The 17,855-nt window shown below is 36.7% G+C and overlaps 1 protein-coding gene and 1 pseudogene across 2 annotated transcripts; one reads left to right on the top strand and one right to left on the bottom strand.

Annotated features, from left to right (window-relative positions):
• LOC121980398 overlaps positions 1-328 on the top strand; it is a 19,205-nt pseudogene extending 18,877 nt beyond the window's left edge.
• Positions 329-4,025: 3,697 nt separating this feature from the next.
• LOC121980396 (protein NETWORKED 2D-like) lies at positions 4,026-14,936 on the bottom strand. 2 transcript variants are annotated; one of them, XM_042532415.1, is made up of 3 exons: positions 14,844-14,936; positions 14,597-14,718; positions 4,026-6,788 (listed from the first exon to the last, which is right to left on the bottom strand). In XM_042532415.1, exon 3 carries the CDS (start codon positions 6,784-6,786, stop codon positions 4,030-4,032), a length of 2,757 nt encoding a protein of 918 aa, XP_042388349.1. In that variant the 5' UTR covers positions 6,787-6,788; positions 14,597-14,718; positions 14,844-14,936; the 3' UTR covers positions 4,026-4,029. The 2 variants fall into 2 exon arrangements, with proteins under 2 accessions (XP_042388349.1, XP_042388348.1); XM_042532414.1 differs by lacking the exon at positions 14,844-14,936 and having other exon boundaries at positions 14,597-14,805.
• Positions 14,937-17,855: the final 2,919 nt, after the last annotated feature.

Genomic DNA, 17,855 nt, shown 5'->3' with positions numbered 1-17,855 from the left:
GGAGGAGGATGACTCGAAGGGAGAATATGGGCAGGTTTACGTGACCGAGATGGAGACCAATGGTGCTGCACATCCAGCACCTTAGTTAAGGGGAATGAAAAAGTGCACTTCTTCGTCTTAGAAGTTAAGACACTTGTCTTTGGGTTTCTGTTTATCGTGTCGGTTGGGTATCGATCGCACTGTGTTGTAAGATGTTCCTACATTTCCCAGTTCTGAATGGTTGTTCTATAATGGAATTATGAACTCATTAACATGGTAGCATTGTTCTGGAAACAAGATTGGTAAAGTTAGTTCCCTTTTGAATACAATGTTCTTGTTTAACAAACAATGCAACTTTCCTTCAGATCACTGCCTTCTCTATTTTTTTTTTCTTTGTATCTGGACTAAATTGTTTATGTTGGCGTTCTAAAATTGAAAATTAAAAATATAATTCAGATTCATTTTTAGTTGATATGAAATTTATATTTTTTTTTATCAATTTAAATAATATGACACTTACTATAATGTAGACTCCATCATACCCATTTTGTTTTTTATTTTATTTTTTAAAATTTATTTAAATATAAATAATAGTTATCACCATGGAATCAAGACCTGAATCATAATCGACAATTTTAAACCATGAATTATAACCGCCTTCGGTGATTAAAATTAAGGATCGAGATTTTTTAAACTATCAAACGGCAATTTCAAACCATCAAACGGTTGATTTTAAACCGTGGTATTGTTGGAGTTGAAGATCAGATAAACTAGCCTGAAAAGGGCCAAATCTTTACTTTAAAATTGTGAATTTTTGGCTTACTTCTTATCCATTTTTTTTTTCATAATTTTATTGATTTCTAGTTGCTGTTTGATTTTCATATATATCTTTTAATAATGTACAAGGCAAATTTATTTTGAATGATTTATATTATTTTGCACTAACAAATTCTCTTGTGTATATTCTTTCATGCTTGATATGAACATGGCAACTTAGGGAGAGGCAGGCACCTGGTATTGCTAAAGTGGAACTGGGGTGTTGGTGGAGCCATCATTTGTAAGATCCCAGCCAGGGTCTTTACTTGCTCCATCAGATCTGTGGAAACTTCAAAGTACTAAAAACTCCTCACATAAGCTCATGATTAGTGATTTGGTTCGCATGAGGTGTTGTCATCATGAGATCTAGGGTTCGAATCTCAGCAAAGTCAAGGTAAATACCTCTCTTATGTGCTAGTTACTATTCCAAAGACTAGTAGCCGCCCGTGATTTACCTCCTCCGTGTTGACCCTGGGACGAGTTGGCAGGAGCACTGGGACGAGCGTATTCGTCTTTTGCCACCATAATTAGTGATTTGGTTTGTCTTCTGGTTAAATATTTATGTAGACTGATCTGCTTAGCAACTCTTATAGTATCATCAGTAGTATCTGTTAGTGTAGTTGACACTAATAATCAATTTTGAATTTTAATAAATGATAAATAGATTAAAATTAGATGTGTTATGATACCAAGTGTGCAGGACTTGACTGGTCTGACATTAGGTTGAAATCCAACTAGTCTGAAAAAGTTGATAGCTGGTGCAGAAATCCAGATAAGTAAGGAGTGACCTGATATTTGACGGGAAGTCTGACTGGGTCCGCGGGACCTGACAGCTGGCCGAAGTCCAATTGGATTTTCAGACTTGACAATTGGCGGGAAGACCTGGTGCACCTTAAGGAGTCAAGCGATTCTGCATAATAAGTAAGGTAAGTCACTGGAGGAGAGTATTCCAGTGAGGAGGAGTCTCATTTGAGGACTTTAGGTGCATATCCAATTTAGGTCCATTTCAGAAATCTAAATTGAGACTCTGGCTAGATCCTGGTCTTGGAGAGACGGGATATAATTACTAAACTGTTTGTTTTTATTGTACTAACTTCGTCTTGCAGGGTATACTATGTTTTGTTGGACTAACACATTTTGTAAGGCGAAAGGAGCACAAAATGCCTTGGATGAACAGTACCCAAGACGCCTTCTATTCGAAGGAGCAGGGCTATGGAAGACGCTTTCAGTCAGATAACATAACATAGAAAACCCCAGTGACGATAAGAGCCAGTTTTTAGGGGATAAGAGTTGATATTGAAGGCGCCTTCAATGATGTTGCACCTTTCATCCCCTTTAAAAGGGCTATTCGACCAAGGCTTTAAAGACAACTCTTCTATAAGCTTCTACGCGTTCATTCGACGTTCCAACTGCTCTGACTTCGTGTTGCTACTCTGCTACGACACTACTACGCCCGACTACCGTTAAGAAGTCATCCAACACTGACCTTGATCCGTTAAAACTAAAAGTGTTGGGTAACGAAGTTTCCTTGTGTACTTAATTACTATAGGATCGGAAAGAACGCTAGAGGGGGAGAGGGAGGTGAATAGCGATCGTCGAAAATTTGATTTTAAAATAGATATGCAACGGAAGAATAAGAAGCAATGCTAACACAACCAAGTTTTTACTTGGTTTGGAACCTTCGACGACTCCTACTCCCAGACTCGCATTCGTCGAGTGTTTTCGTTGGGCAATCCACTAATAGTTCGAAATGGTTACAAATTGCAAGTACAAGAACTATATATAAAAATTACCGACAATAAAAGAATTAATTAAAACTAAAGTCCGGTTGTCGGTGGAGCGTAGCAGCGTTGCGGGAGCCTTTTCGGAGCACCTAGTAGAAGAGAAAGTCGTTGCAATTATTGTACTGAAGCTCCGGGTCGAAGGCATTTAAATAGGTCCATTCCGCGCACCTGGACCACGTGGCTCGGCTAATTGACGCACTCCATGTAAGCTTGTGGATCAATTTTCAGGTCCAGGCACCTGGACTGAATCCGGGCGCCCATACCGCCTGGGCACCCACGACCCTACCCAGGCAAGCCTGGTCTGGGTGCCCTGACCCCTTTTCTTCAGCCTTTCCACCTGTAAGAAAGGTTAGTTCAGGCAATCAAAAAATATATTTTACCTTGCAAAACAGAGTTAGGACAACATAATAGATTATGAGTAGTAATTATATCTTGTCTCCCTGAGACCAGGATCTAATCAAGGTCTCAGCTTAGGTTTCCCAAATTGACCTAAGCTGGACCAACGCCTTACCTTTACTTACCACTTGCAGTCACTCGACTTGCCTCTGACTCATCTGGTCTTCCCCGCCAGTTGTCAGGTCCGCAGACCCAACTGGACTTCGGCCGATTGTCAGGTCCCATGGACCCAACCAGACTTTCCGCCAGAATCGGGCCCCGTGGACCTATCTAGACTTCGCACCAACTATCAAACCTCGCGGACCTAGCTAGATTTCCCACCAGCTATCGGGCCCAGCGGACCTAACTGGATTTCAGCCTGGTGTCAGGTTCTTCAGACTAGTCAACTCCTGCACACTTGGTAGAAGCGTTAGACAAACAACCCATCTAACTTTAACTTATTTGTCATACATTAAAACCAGACTATTAGTGCAACCTGCACCAACAATTACCGCTTAAAGGAAAGTATAGCTTGTTACACCTTTTCTATTCTTTTTATTGTACTCGATCCTCTCTTCTGGCAGTTCCGGAAGAGGTCTTTAGTGGATTACTCGTCGATAGGTCCACTGGACACGAGTCTTGGAGTAGGAGTCACCGAAGGCTTCGAACCAAGTAAAATCGAGCGAGTTCGCATACTTGTGTTTTTTGCTTTCTATTTCTGTGTTTAATTCCGCTACGTACTTTTGATTTTAAAAAAAATATAAATTTTCTAAAACCACTTGATTCACCACCTCTCACGTGTGTAACAATTCTTCAGTATCTCTCTGGGCAGCACCTAAATCACAATAATAAAGCATCCAAATCATCTCGTTGCAATTTGGCAGTGATCCTGATGATTGATGTAGAAAGAATTCACTTGTTCATATCACCATCACAATTCATGAACATACCTGCGCTAATGATAGCATAAACATGCTGTTGCAGCCTGTTCAAAGCAAACCAATCTTTTTTCTCACAAGACTAGAGCACAACTAGTAACATCAATATAACTAACAAGGAACTATCTGTTATCCATTTAACGAAATCCTGCCCTCAGATCACTAAAATTTCTTTGATATGCTGGATTAAGGCATGCAAATACGGATTCTTTTTTAGGCTTGGGACCAAAAAGGAAGAACCTTAATGGTACTCTACTAGGTGTTCTAGTCCTACTGTGGAAATGCTTAAAGGGATGAGGGTGGTTATTTATCAATCGAGGCAGCTCAAGATGCACATGAAGTTTAGTCAATTCTTTCTCAACTTCTGCCTGAAGACGCGTAACATGTTTGTGTCCCGCTTGTAGCTCATTTGCAACTTTGTTGTTCTCTAGCTGCATGTTGAGAACTTCTCCTTGGAACTTTGCAGCCTGACAAGGAGAAAGCTGGAATTCTTCAGATTGTTGATTTGGTTCGGTAGCTCTGTTGATCTCCTCTTGTATGCTACAAAGAGATAAGAACCTAATTTCTAGCTCATCTCTTAAAAATATACTTTGTTCCAGCCATACTTGGAGTTCAGTCTTCAGTTCTCTTAGCTTCGAGACTACGGGGACAGAGTCTGATTGAGGAACTTGATCATTGAAGGTTCCATTGCTTGCTCCTTGGGCTATAACATCCTTCATGCTCTTGATATCAGTTTGTACATTTTCAAATTGAGCTTGCAGTTCTTGAATGTGCTGAAATGATGAACTGAACCTTAGCCAAAACTGTAAGTTCTCTTCAAGTAAATCATCCATGCCTCTTCTGAACTTCTCTTCAATAGGTGAACTGTCCTTTGGCTTGTCATTGAACTGCAGATTTATATGTTCTGTAATCAGGCCTCCTGGTTCTCCAATAAATTTAGTTTTGCATGTTCTTGTGGTTGATGTAATATTTGCATCATCGATCATCTGAGAACATTGAAGGTTTGCATTATCTATGTTAAACTTAGGGAAGCACGACAAGCTTTCAAGATTTCTGTGACTAGACTCTCCAGCTTCAGATGGAATCTTGACATTTGGATTCATCTTTGAAGATTCAATCTGTTGTTTTAGCAATTGTATTTCCTCATCTTTCATAGCGCTGGCATTCTTTAACTCCTGTAACAGTGTCATTATTTCACAGTGATAGTTTTCATTTTTCTTCTCTACTTCAGATAGCTTTTTCTTTGTTTCTTTGTAGCTTTGAAGGATTGACGTGTACTCAGCTAACAGAATTTTCTCTCTACCTTCCAAACTATTTAAAAGTAGTTGGTACAAGTCAACAGAAATCTCTTTCTCCTCGAGTTGAGCTTCTTGGTCAGTATCAGTATGTGTGCTGTTATCAAAGTTAACACCTGTTCCTGATGAGTCTTTGAACATGTACTCATTTTGCTCAGTTAGGTTTCCAGCTGAACAATTGCTACTAATATCAGAGCCCGTATAGAGTTTTGTGTGGTCTTTGATAGAGTGTTCTTCAGTTACATGAATCTCTTGGAATGAATTTTCATTTTGGTCATGAATTTCGGTCACTTCCTTGTCCTCACATTCTATCAGTTCATCACTAGATAAAATCTCATCCTCCAAGCATCCACTCTCAATGTGTTCATCGTCTTCTTGGGAAGGAGACTGCTGCATCTTTCCTGAAATATCAACCAAACTACCATAGGTTTTGTTAAGATTTTGACACAGAATAATTTCTTCGTCTTGGACATTTTTTCCAAGAATTTCTACTATATTTAACTGCTCTTCAGCTTGCTTTAGCTTGTTACTTGTTCCATTCGATTCATTAATCAGAATCATCTTTTCCTCTTCCAAGCCTAACAGATGTTTCTCAAGCTCATTGTTTTCCAAATGCAGTCTATGGATCTTTGCAGTTTGTTGTGAAACTGCGAGTTCTAAACTGGTGATTCTGCTAACAAGCTCATTAATTTTTTCTGCAACATCCTCAACAGAATTATCAGGGTCTCTTTCTAGATATATCTTTAGTTTCTCGCAAAGCGACTGCAGCGGTATCCTCTCTTTGTTGAAAGAAAAACTCTTTTCATCCTCATTTAATATAGTAGACTTCTTCTGTGTCTTTTCATTAGCATTGTCTGTGTTCTCAACTTGAAATTTGCCCAACTCCCTCTTGAGACCCAACAATTTCTCTCTAGCAGCCTTAATTCTACTTGACTCAAGTTTTTCCTGTTCCATTGATTTGTTCTGATGTTCATGCAAATTGAATATAGCATCCTCACAGGACTTAAGTGTTGTTGCTGTCATTAATGCCCAGGCTTCATTATCTTCGATAACCGCACTAGCGCTGAACTCATCTTCCAGACAGTAAACATCCTCTTGCATCTCCACAATCTTCTTCTCAATCTCCCAATATTTAGCGACCCCACTCTCATATGAGCTCTTGATGAATTCTTTCTCAGTCTGAAGTACAAGTATCTCCTTCTGAAGCTTAATTATCTCTTCTTGTGCCTTTTTTCTATTAACTGGAGTTTTCATGGATGGTTGGCTTTCCCCCCTTCTTTTATTTAGTAAGCCATCTACTGTTGGCTTATGAATCTTTCTGGGATCAATTGGAGTAATCGCTTTTGGATTTTCATCCTCCTCTTCCAGCATTGCATATTGGACTTGATCCGGAAAAGCAGTTGCTATGGTATGATTTGCTTTGTGCAGCTCGCCGGAAATGTGATCATATCTTTCTGCCAATCCTCTGTATTCCCGGTAGGCTTCTTCAACTGAGCTTATCAACTCTGGCCTCCTTTTGAAGTACATCTCTGCTCTCTTAGAGAAGGAGTCAGCATCTACTTCAATTATCTTGAGCATAGCTTTCACTCTACCATCCATTTCTGTAAGTTAAGCCAATAAATGCCAGACTAAGATCTGCATTTGGAGAGTTACTATCACAAGAATCCATGTTTCAGAAGAGAGCGCACTCTACAAGTTTACATGAAAATTATAAATTTGAGTAGTTTACGATCATTAAGTTACGCAGGTTTGTGAAGTGATGAAGCTGTAGCCTTCTTAAGGTTGGTTTGATACTTATCAAAACTATGGATAGAATGACGAGAGAAGTTTGAAATGAAAAGTTTGTGAATTAATGTTATAAATGTAGACTTTAATACCAAATAAGATCAAGACAGTAATATTTATGCTTTGAGGTCTAAAGGTAGAGGTGAAACTTATATAAAAGAGTTAGTTTAAAGAAGAGATGTTTAAAATATTCCCAAAGTTGTACAAATTAAGAAACTATGAATATGTGTAAAGGAACTAAAATTGAGGGAAACAGCAGTCATAGGTACAACAAAGGCTAAAAGCATTTGATAAGTTTTATAAAAGATTAAGAACTAGGGACAAGGAAAAAGATATTGTCAGATTGTAAAGTTAGGAAAGGAAAATAAAGAGACTTAGGTAATATTAGATATATATATGAATCAATTTGGCTTTATGTCTAAACAACTAATAGAAAAGAGCACAGTGAAATGAAGATGCATTTACATATAATTGTTATCGACTTAGAAAAAGAATGACTCAGTCTTTTGAATTTCGATAACTATTGTGGTAGGTTTAAAGAAGAAAAGAAAATCTAGTAACTTTGCTTAAGGACAGCATAGGGGAGCCCCAAAAGGCTATCTCATTCTATCAGTATCAAAATAAGGTACGTATTTCTAAATCAAAATGGGTCCTCAATATAAGCAGAGTCTAAAGTTTAGTCGCATGAGTGTGCCCTATATTGAATTCCAATATTACATTACTCCAAAGGGCAAATTAATCTACTCAAGTTCTTTCATGAGCTAGAGGCTTAATCTATGTTTGATGGTGAATATTACGAAAAGGAACTTGGAATGAGTTTATTAATCAAATTCTATTCCTTACAAGAATTGATTACTCCAATTACTACAACTACACTATCATGCTTTGACTCAAGAGAGCTAGTATTCACACACCTCTATACCTCTTGTTGGGGAAATGATGTTCCCCTTGTGGTTGGGTTTAACTACTGTATGTTGATGCAAGATTTGAAATCTCGAGCCGAACCGAAGTTTTGATCCCCAGTTGGCTTGAGAAGTTGTATGTGTGTGCCAAGTGTCATATGTAGGAGGTGTGTCAAACACTAGAAAGGAGAATAAGGGGGAAGGAGAGGAGGAAGAACCTACTTCATTTCAGGACATTAAGGAGGAGGATGATAGGGGAAGGAGAGGAGATGACTTAAAATATCAAAATCAATCAATAAGTGTTAAGAATATTAATCTAGGAATATCGTTGAAAATAATAATAATAATAATAATATATGTAAAATTTACAAAGCAAAATAAAAATCTTTCTTCTAGTCATTATAGAATTGGCTTAGATTTTGCCTCCAAGTTCGTCCTTAAAATGTTGCAAGTATAGTTGATTATAAGAAGCATCAAATCTACATGTATAGAAACACCACTCTATAATTTTGGTAGTCTTAGGATGAGTGTGACGTCCTTCATTGTGAAAATTACCTGGGCGTCTGGGAAGATGAAACATGTGACTTTTATGTTATTAATTTGGATTTAAAGTGGTCTAAATTGGAAAGGAGCATAAAGAATGATTCCAAAAGGTTGAGGTATTACAAAGTTATGTTGGTTATGTTTGTTTGTGTTAGACTAGTTTGGGTCCATTTGATCGTTTTCTCCAAAATTGCTACATGAACTTAAATTGGTATGAATTGAAAAGGGAAGACATAGAAAGAGTCCATAGGGTATAGGTAATACAAAAGAGGTTCATATTTAAGCTTTGGGCAGTTTGGATCCATGTAATAATTTTAAATAAACTTGCTACATAAACTTAAATTGTTCACAATTGTAAAACAAAGGCATTGCATGAGTATAGGGAACAAAAATAAACCCTAAAACTTCTCATGATGACATAAAACTCTAAAACCCTAAACTAGGAAATGAATCAAGTTTGCCACTAATGTTTGAAGAACTAGTAATGGCATTCCTTGCAGTTAAATCTCATTGAGACCCTGAGAGAATTTCACCGATAAGCACAACAACAAGTTGGCAACAAGCATCAGCAAAACATAACAGCAATGGTACCACAATAGTGTTAGTGATTTGTGAGAATATTTGGTAATGATGGGTTAGAGCGGCCTATCAATTGGCCTTCCAGCCCATTTGCTTGGGGCAAGCAGCTGAGGATGCAACAATTTAGGCAAGTTCAAAGGGCTATATATGTTAGAAAGCACAAAGTGGAGCACCTTTTTGATAAGAAATAAAAAAAAGTGTCCATTTGAAGATTCAGTAAAAAAAAATGGCTCCCTTTTGATCATTGCCATATTTTAATCATATATCCTTGACCCCTTTCGATGGATTGTGGCCAAGCTGGTAGGGATTAGGATCAACTTAGGTTGTTCCCAATTTGACACAGCTCATCCTAATGTAGTCTAACACACTGACCTAATCTTCTATCCTGCACCTAAATAAGTTGGGCACACCTCTAATGAATGATGCTTATGTTAAATAAATGAAATGCGTTCATATATGAAATATTTTCTCACCTTTATATCTCTAGCTGCTCATTTGAGCCATAAATCTTCCACCTAGACCAGGTTCGTTGGAACAGGCGTGGAACAGTCGGAATGGGTGTTCTAACATGAGAACACTTCATGTCATGCTAATTTTCCCGTAAATAACATCGGTTGTTGCAGGATGGTGTTTTTGGTTGTTATAATGGCAAAAAAAGATTGGAACGGAACGCAACGGCGCGGCTTGGGACTTTGGATTCTTTTTTACGGTTTTGTTTGCTTTTAAAGCAGATGTGACCTTTTCTTTCTATTTGTGTTTTTGATGTTTTCTTTGTACTTAATAAAAAGGACAAATTTGAAATGCAGCACATCATGTCTAATCACTATCTTTTTGTCAATGTTACTGATCTATCATCAACCATACATAAATCTATTAACATTTGAACATATTCATTCCTTACTGTCATTAGCTAAGCTCCTTCACAGTCATTAACTAAGCTCCTTCGTTTGATTTATTCGACCATCATTTCCAACATATTCAGCAAACAATCTTGTTTAAGGTAAGTTTTTGCATTTTTTTAGTTTATCTACTTAGTTATTAAGAATTCTTTATTATATAACAATAAAATCTTAAATGTTCAATATGTGTTCTCATTATCATGATTCTTGAATTATCGGTACTTTAAACACCAATTATAAGTAGAGTCATCAATTTGGGTTGGGTTTGTCGGATTGACCCGCTTCGCCAGACAATTTAAGCGGGTTGAATTGAAATTGTATCAACTCATTTAAAGGGGGTCTAAGCCATTTGACTTGCCTAGGCCCGTGACCGGTGCGAGTCTGTCCACAATGGGCTTGGGTTGGCCCATGGGTTGAGAAAAAAAATTCTCCAAAGCTGAAAATTAAAGTGGAAAATTCAATGAGCTCGTGGGTTTGACACGCCTAATCCATAACCCATGAACTTAAAATTTTTAATCTTTTCTATATATTATTTTTATTATTATTTTATTTTTTATGGGCTCGTGAGTTGGCCAACGTAACCCGCAACCCTCCTTGGATTGGGTTAGGGATTTCTCAATCCACCAAGATGATCTGTCTCGCCAAATGGCCGACTCACTATGGGTTGACTCACCCTGCTATGGGTCGGCTCTAATTATATGCTTAAAGATCTAATTATGAATAAATAATAGTTTATTATGTGAGTTTATAAAAAGTTTATGAGTCAAAATTATGTATCATTATTTATTTATTTAGAATAGCACCAAACCTTGATATTGGTTGGCAATTTGGTCAAATGGTGGGTGATAACCCTAAAATAATATGATGTAAATTTTGTGTAAAAGTTATGATTGGAGGAATTACGAGATTAAGATAGCATATTGCACATGTTACTAGAAATATCGAGGCATGTCACAAAGTTCCTAAGGAAATATCATCAATGTTACGAAAACATCTCAAGACTCTAAGGCAAGTACAAGTTTAATGCAAAGAAAAAAAAACAAATAACCTTAGAGTCAATTACACAAAACATGTGTATTAGAAAGTGGTAGTAGTGGTGAAGATGACGTAGAAGATATAGAAAATCTAGACTTAAAGACATCAAAGAATGTCGTAAAACAAGAGCCATTCAAAAGGAGATGCGTAATCGCTATGATAAAGGTAAACAATGTATAAATAATATTTTAAATTCGTGTGTACATATCTTATCAAGTTAATATACTTAACTACTCCAAATTTTATAATCATAAGATTTTCTTCTACAAGTTCTTTGTATGGCTTAGATTTCGATTTGAGAAATGGGATGTCTTGAAGCTTTAGTGTAGGAGAGGATTCTTGATTACCATCAAAAGGAATTGACTCCTTTATGTTTCCCACAAAACATAAAAGTATCAAAAACTGGTTTGGTATTGAAAAAGTAAAAGATGTTGGTAAGACAATATCAAAATGGTTCATATATAATGTTATTTCATTTAATGCAACAGATAGTGGTCCATACGATCATCCATGATAAATCCCTTTGGTGAGGTGGAACAATAATAAAGGTCCCACATGACGCTAAATTGGTGGTGTTTATTTACAAGAGGAGATGGATGAGATAAATGAATATTTAAGCACTTTAAGATCAAAATGATCAAAGTATTGATGCACAATAATGTGTGATGATTGGAGCACACACAACAAGCATCCAATCATAAATTTTATGATATATTATGACCACAACATGGAATTTCATAGTTTTGTTAATTGCACCAACAAAGCAAAGACAATTGATTTTATTTTATCTTTGTTAAATAAAATTATTTATGAAATCAGGGAGGAAAATGTTGTGCAAGTGGTTACAGACAGCAAAGGTGCAATTAAGGCCACTGGTGCCAAATTGAAGATAGAAAAACCGCACTTGTTTTGGTATCCTTGTGCAACACATTATATCAACCTTATGCTAGAAGAGGTTGGCAAGATGACGAATGTAAAGCAATAAAGTTGTGAATTTGATGAAGACATTTACAAATGACCGTGAATTATTGAGACTTGGAATAACCCGATTTGCGACAGAATTTATTTCAATTGAAAGTCTTGTTCGATATCCTTCAGATTTAAAAAGAATGTGCACTTTTGGTCTGGTGATTGAGAAGCATACAATAACACAAGCAAAAGAAGGAAAGAGGTAGAAAAAAATGCAAACATCATTATGGATGGAAGATTTTGGAAGAGGGCTTGTGCTATTTGTGTTGCAATTAAACCATTAGTAAAAGTTTTGAAATTAGTTGACAAAGATAAAAAAAACCAACAATGTCAATTATCTACGAAGCAATGGAAAGAGCAAAAAAGGCAATAAAAGATACTACCGGAAATTGGCAATCATACTAGAATATTATTGATAATCGATGGTACAATCAATTACACCAACACCTACATGATGTAGGTAACCATATAATGTATATAAATTAAATTGTAAAATGTTGTATGTGACAATATAATTTATTTGTTTAAATTGTAGAGTACAAAGTATGTCATCGAAATCGTTTACAAATTCCTCATTTCTAATTTCTTATTATCTTCTTGATATTTTAACATATTTCCTAAACTCATTACTTCAATATTCTAGAATTTGTGTTTATAATGATGAAGTTAAACGAGAATTAAAGGTTGTAATCAAAAGACTAAAACAGACTTAAATGCACAAGCTTTAGCAATCAGTGAGGTAAAATTTTTTCCAAACACAAATAATAATTATTTATTTTTTCTTCTCTTTTTTCAAAATAAATTATTCACAAACCAAATAGGTGAATTTGGGTCTACACTAGCAAAAATGACATTTTAAAAAAAGTATACCGGAATTTGAACTTAAATTTTATAAATATTAAGTATAATGGTGGAGCGATTATGGTGAAGATGCCCCACACCTTCAAAAAATTGCAATCAAAGTTCTAAATCAAACATTCTCCTCTTTGAGATGTGAAAGAAATTGGAGTACATGATCTCTTATACACAGAAAGCTTCGTAATTGCTTGGCTATCAAAAGGTTGAACAAATTAGTTTATGTTCACTACAATATGCAGCTTAGGGTACGAAACATGATGTGTAGAAAAGAAGATGAAGATTTTTATAGACCTCAATCACGTTTTTCATGATGATGGCATCTTAAATAAATGAACAAGAGATTATGATTTGGCATGGTTAGATCAAGCACTTCAAGCATCAGATGTTGAAGAACACAACACAACTACAAACATTCAAAGTCATTAAAGAAAGAAGAATATTGTAGGAAAGTCAACACAACTGAAAGGAAAAAGAGTTTTATCAATAGAGGATAGTGATGAAAGTGACGACAGTGATGATTCAAATGATGGACATAATCAACAAACTCATGGTGAACATCATGGTCATCAAAGTCATCAAGATGATTAACTTGACACGGGTATGACATGGGCAAAAGGTCATGTAGATTATTATGCAACACAAGATACTGATCATGGATATCGGCCACGGATTGAAACAACATCACTTTTTGGCAAGTTTATGAGAACTCCTGATGCTGATAATAAAGAAGATTAGATTGCATCTTCACAACAATATATGAGTGAACGTATGAAATATCTGCTTTTGGGAGGGAACCAATGAATTCTAGTAAGAGATGATTATGGATCAAAAAGTTATAATTGGAGTCTCAAGATATTGAGCATGGTCCAATTGGATATCAATCAAGTGGATATGGATACTATGGTAGTGATATCCTAACACAATTCATTTGATAGATCATCTAATTATTCACCATCCTATATAAGTGGAATTAGACATCATGGATTTGAGGATTATTTTGATAATGCGCAGAATGTAATTCCTGATTATTCGACATCTCTTTGGAGCAATATTGGGCATCATGAATCGGCACGTGCTACTAGTAGTTCTGTTGGGTATCAAGTTTTGGATATTACAATCGTCGTGACAAAACATTATTACAAAGTCAATCATCTAATTCTGAATATCTTTCATCAACTCAATCAAATGAATATCCATATGGATAATTTAATGTTAATTTATATCGACCCCCATATATTGGAGATCAATTTAATCAACGTGATACTCAAGAGAATATAATGAAGGTTTGGTACCTTCTCATTACTCTTCATGGTATTAGCTCTGATTAGGTATAATTTTTATTGTATTTGGTTCATTATATTATTATTGTATGATCATTATGTACTAAAGTATTTATTTTTTATGGCTCCATGTATTTTATTTTTTTATTACTAATGTAATATACATAAATATTATTAATTCTCTATTTTTTATATATATATTTTTTTATAAATCTGCGCCGCAGCCATTCTTGAGAACCCTGACCTAGACCATTGTGGATTCCATATTTTAAAAATATAAGAAGAAATCAAGAAAAAGATCGCCTTTTTTAATCTGAAAATGGATGATCTGAGCCTTTTTTTACAGATACATAGTCTCAGATTCACGTCTACTTTAGATATTTGAATATCAGATTCACTCCACTGGTATTGATCTGTAACCTTTTACTTCGGCAAATCAGCAAACACAAAGAAGTAGCAGAAAACTTGCTTTAGCAGAGGAACGTAGTAAAATTAACTTGCAAGGTCAGTAAACAAAATCACACGATCGAGAGCTAAAAAAAAAAGGAGGAAATCAGACCTTGGAGGTTGTTGTCGAGCCACTTCGACTGCTTCGTCCTGACGTGTCCCGCCCACCATCATGAGTAAGCATTGCTGGTAGCTCTCTGCAACATCCTCAACTCCGATCACCCTCTCGAGTCACTTTCTTCCGCGCAACAAGGATCGAATCAACAAAGGATCGGAGGAGAAGAAGAAGAAGATGATAATGTATGGCTGCGCGATCAGATAAAAAAAAAAGAAAAAAAAAAGAGGAATTTGTAACTGACGAGGAAGAGGCGAAGATATCATCCAAAATGCTCGAAGACTCTGTTTCTTCGGCCGAAGTGGAAGGAGCAATCAATCGCCAGTTTGCATCGCACGTCTAGAATTCTTCGTCCTTGAAAATAAATAAGTTTTCGTGCTTGCCACTAAATCTTTAAAAGGTGGTTACCGTTTCAATAACTTTTGATGTCACAGGCTACGATTAGAAAGGTAATTATTATTGTAAAATAATTTTATTATTTTATCACACATTAATATTTTATATTTTATTTGATATCTTCTATAAACGCACCCATAATAATAGATATTTACGGGGATATTTCTTTAAATACCTTCAACCTCAAATATTTCTGTTGTAGGGATATTATGATAGAGTTATGTGTTTCTCTCTCTTTATTTTTTTTAATAAAAAAACTAAAAAATATATTTAATGGTAGAATTTAAAATATTTGATAGTGGAGTATTTAATAGGGGTCATAAATATTTGGTTTGTCTAATATTTGATTATTGAGATTTAGGATATTTGATGAATGAGATATTTTGTTGATGATGTGTATGTGAGGACTACAAATATTTGGGATAAATATTTGATCTTATTATGGATGCTCTAAATAATAATCAAAATATACATTACTAGATTAGGGTTTGATACGATGTCCAATCCCTGTGTTCGACTCTAGTAGCTCGATGAGTGTGTGGGGGTGTCCAAAAGTGATCCGGACATCCGAAAGTCCAAGTATGTCACGCATGGAGTCACTGATGTAGGAGAATCCGTAGATTATTATTATTATTTTTAGTAATTTTCATCTTTTTGAAATTTAAGATATTTTAGCCCTTTTTGGTAAAATGTATTGGTAGTATTTTATGTTTTTTTTTGATAATTTATGTTTTTTTATATTCTGAGTTCCTTTAAAATTAATAGAATTGTGAATCAATTAATAGTTATTTTTTTTTTAATTTCTTTCATTTCTTTACCCGATAGGACTTGTAATTTATATATTAAGATTTTTTTTTTCTTTTATTTAGAGTTTAAGGTCTAGAGTCTATAAACACATACATATATCTATTTGAGGAGCAATCCTCTATTCTTAATAAAAGTTTTTTTTTTTTGTGATTTTTCTTTTTTTTTTTTCTTCAATTCCGTTTTTTTTTCGGTCCCCAAGTTATTTGCTTTCTTTTTTGCCATGGGTTGGTTTCAAAGCAGATCATATATGATGAAAGATCATCGTAGTCATGGTCACGGTAGGCAAATTTTGATGGAGGAAGCTAAGCACCATGAAAGACGATTGAGGAATGATGATTTATATATTGGATAAAACAATCTGTTGCCGGAGATTTTTGGAGACTTAGCTAAATTTAAAATTATAGAATCTAAATTCAACTTACAAACGAGATGATATGAGCGGATAGTCTCAAGCTGCAGTAGGGGTTGATTTTTGCAACGTGCCGAAGAGCAGCTGATCGAACTCAGTCGTCGAGCGGGCAGATCTACTGAGCAGCAGGTCTGTATTTCCGAGCTAAGCAGTCAAGAGACAGGCAGGCCGATCGGACATATCATCAGTCCAACCAGAGTGACCGAACAGTACAGTCGGGCGGGCAGAAGGCCTAGCGAGCTGACAGGCAAACAAGCTGGTCGAGCGAAACAATCAGGCCGAGCGTGGACAGAACAGTCTAAGCAGACAGGTCGGGCGTCGGTCAAGCCGGTTGAAGTAGTCAAGTCAATCGAGCGAAGCAAACAAGTCGGGCATAGCGGCAGGTCGAGTGTAGACTGGCTGATCAGGCGAAGCAGACAGGCCGGGCATATCGACAGGTCGAGCGCAGACTGACCGATCGGTCAAAGCAGACAGACAGAGCGGGATGGTGCAGGTCTGGCGAACAGACAGGCCGATCAGGCGAAATAGGAAGACAGGTCGAGCGAATAGAGAGGTCGACCGGACGGATAAAGAGACCGATCGGGAAAACTGACCAAGGCCTGCGACTAACGCAGTTTCCTTGAAACAGATTAGCCCCACCTCCGGAAGTACTTCGAGGTTTACTTGGGTCGTCTGTTTCCCAGGATACAACGGTTGACCGTGATTCCACCAAGCACTAGTGGTCACGGCGAACTGAGAGGCACCCGAATGTTATTACGAGGACTCTGCCGAGCAGGAGTTGCACGATAGAGAATGAGGGAATAAAGGTAGAGAGAAGTTTATGTCGCTGTGTGTCTTCTGTCTGTGATCGAAGCCTCCTTATATAGGAGCTCAGATCAACGACAGCGTTAATGGTTGATTTATGACCATTACTTGTCGAGCAGCGAAACACCCACCGTTTCACTCATTATCGCTCGACCGTTTTGATTCTGCATTAATCTCAACTTTAATGCATCAATTACACAGCAGCAAAAAGGTTTACGTGGAAAAATGTTAGTTGTTCCCCTTGGGCAAATTTTGCCCCAACTGATCTGGCATTCGGTGCATAGGTCATGCCCGCACACAAATCAACATGGTTTAGTGCAATCCGGACCCTGGATTTGCACTCCCCCTACGCACTCATGCGTGAGAGAGAGCCTCTCCCTATGCATTTGTTCACATCTTTAATGCATGTGAATCAATATAAACCAACCATCATGCCATGAAACTCCCAATGTAGGACTAAAGTCTCATTCACAATAGAGCCTCTTTCCTCTTCCAGCTCTTCTCCATTCACTTTTATTCAACAATTCCACACATGAATGGAGATAGGATATGTGATAGCATTTAGCAGTTGAGTCAAGTATAGGATAGGTAGGTTTTACCCTTTGAACCTTCCCTTGTAAAGATCTGGTTGCTTACTGGCTGATAGTAGACACGATGTCCGTGAACTATACTACCATTTGTGTAAGCAGTGACAAATCTCACCCAAGACGAAACATGGTTTAGTTGGAAAAACCTGAAAGTGTCTTTGCATAGGGGCATCCTTGTGATAGGTTCTTAAATAGTCCTGTGGGAAATTCCTAGCTCAATGGGGAGCGTAGGTGTAGGGGGAGCATTGGGATA

Source organism: Zingiber officinale, chromosome 5A (genome assembly GCF_018446385.1).
Source record: "Zingiber officinale cultivar Zhangliang chromosome 5A, Zo_v1.1, whole genome shotgun sequence".
Lineage (NCBI taxonomy): Eukaryota > Viridiplantae > Streptophyta > Magnoliopsida > Zingiberales > Zingiberaceae > Zingiber > Zingiber officinale.
The sequence above is the reverse complement of the archived record's forward strand: the minus strand, read 5'-3'. Positions and strand labels throughout refer to the sequence as shown.

Excerpts from the sequence above, each read along its gene's own strand:
- LOC121980396 (XM_042532415.1), bottom strand. The coding sequence starts at position 6,786 with ATGGATGGTAGAGTGAAAGCTATGCTCAAGATAATTGAAGTAGATGCT.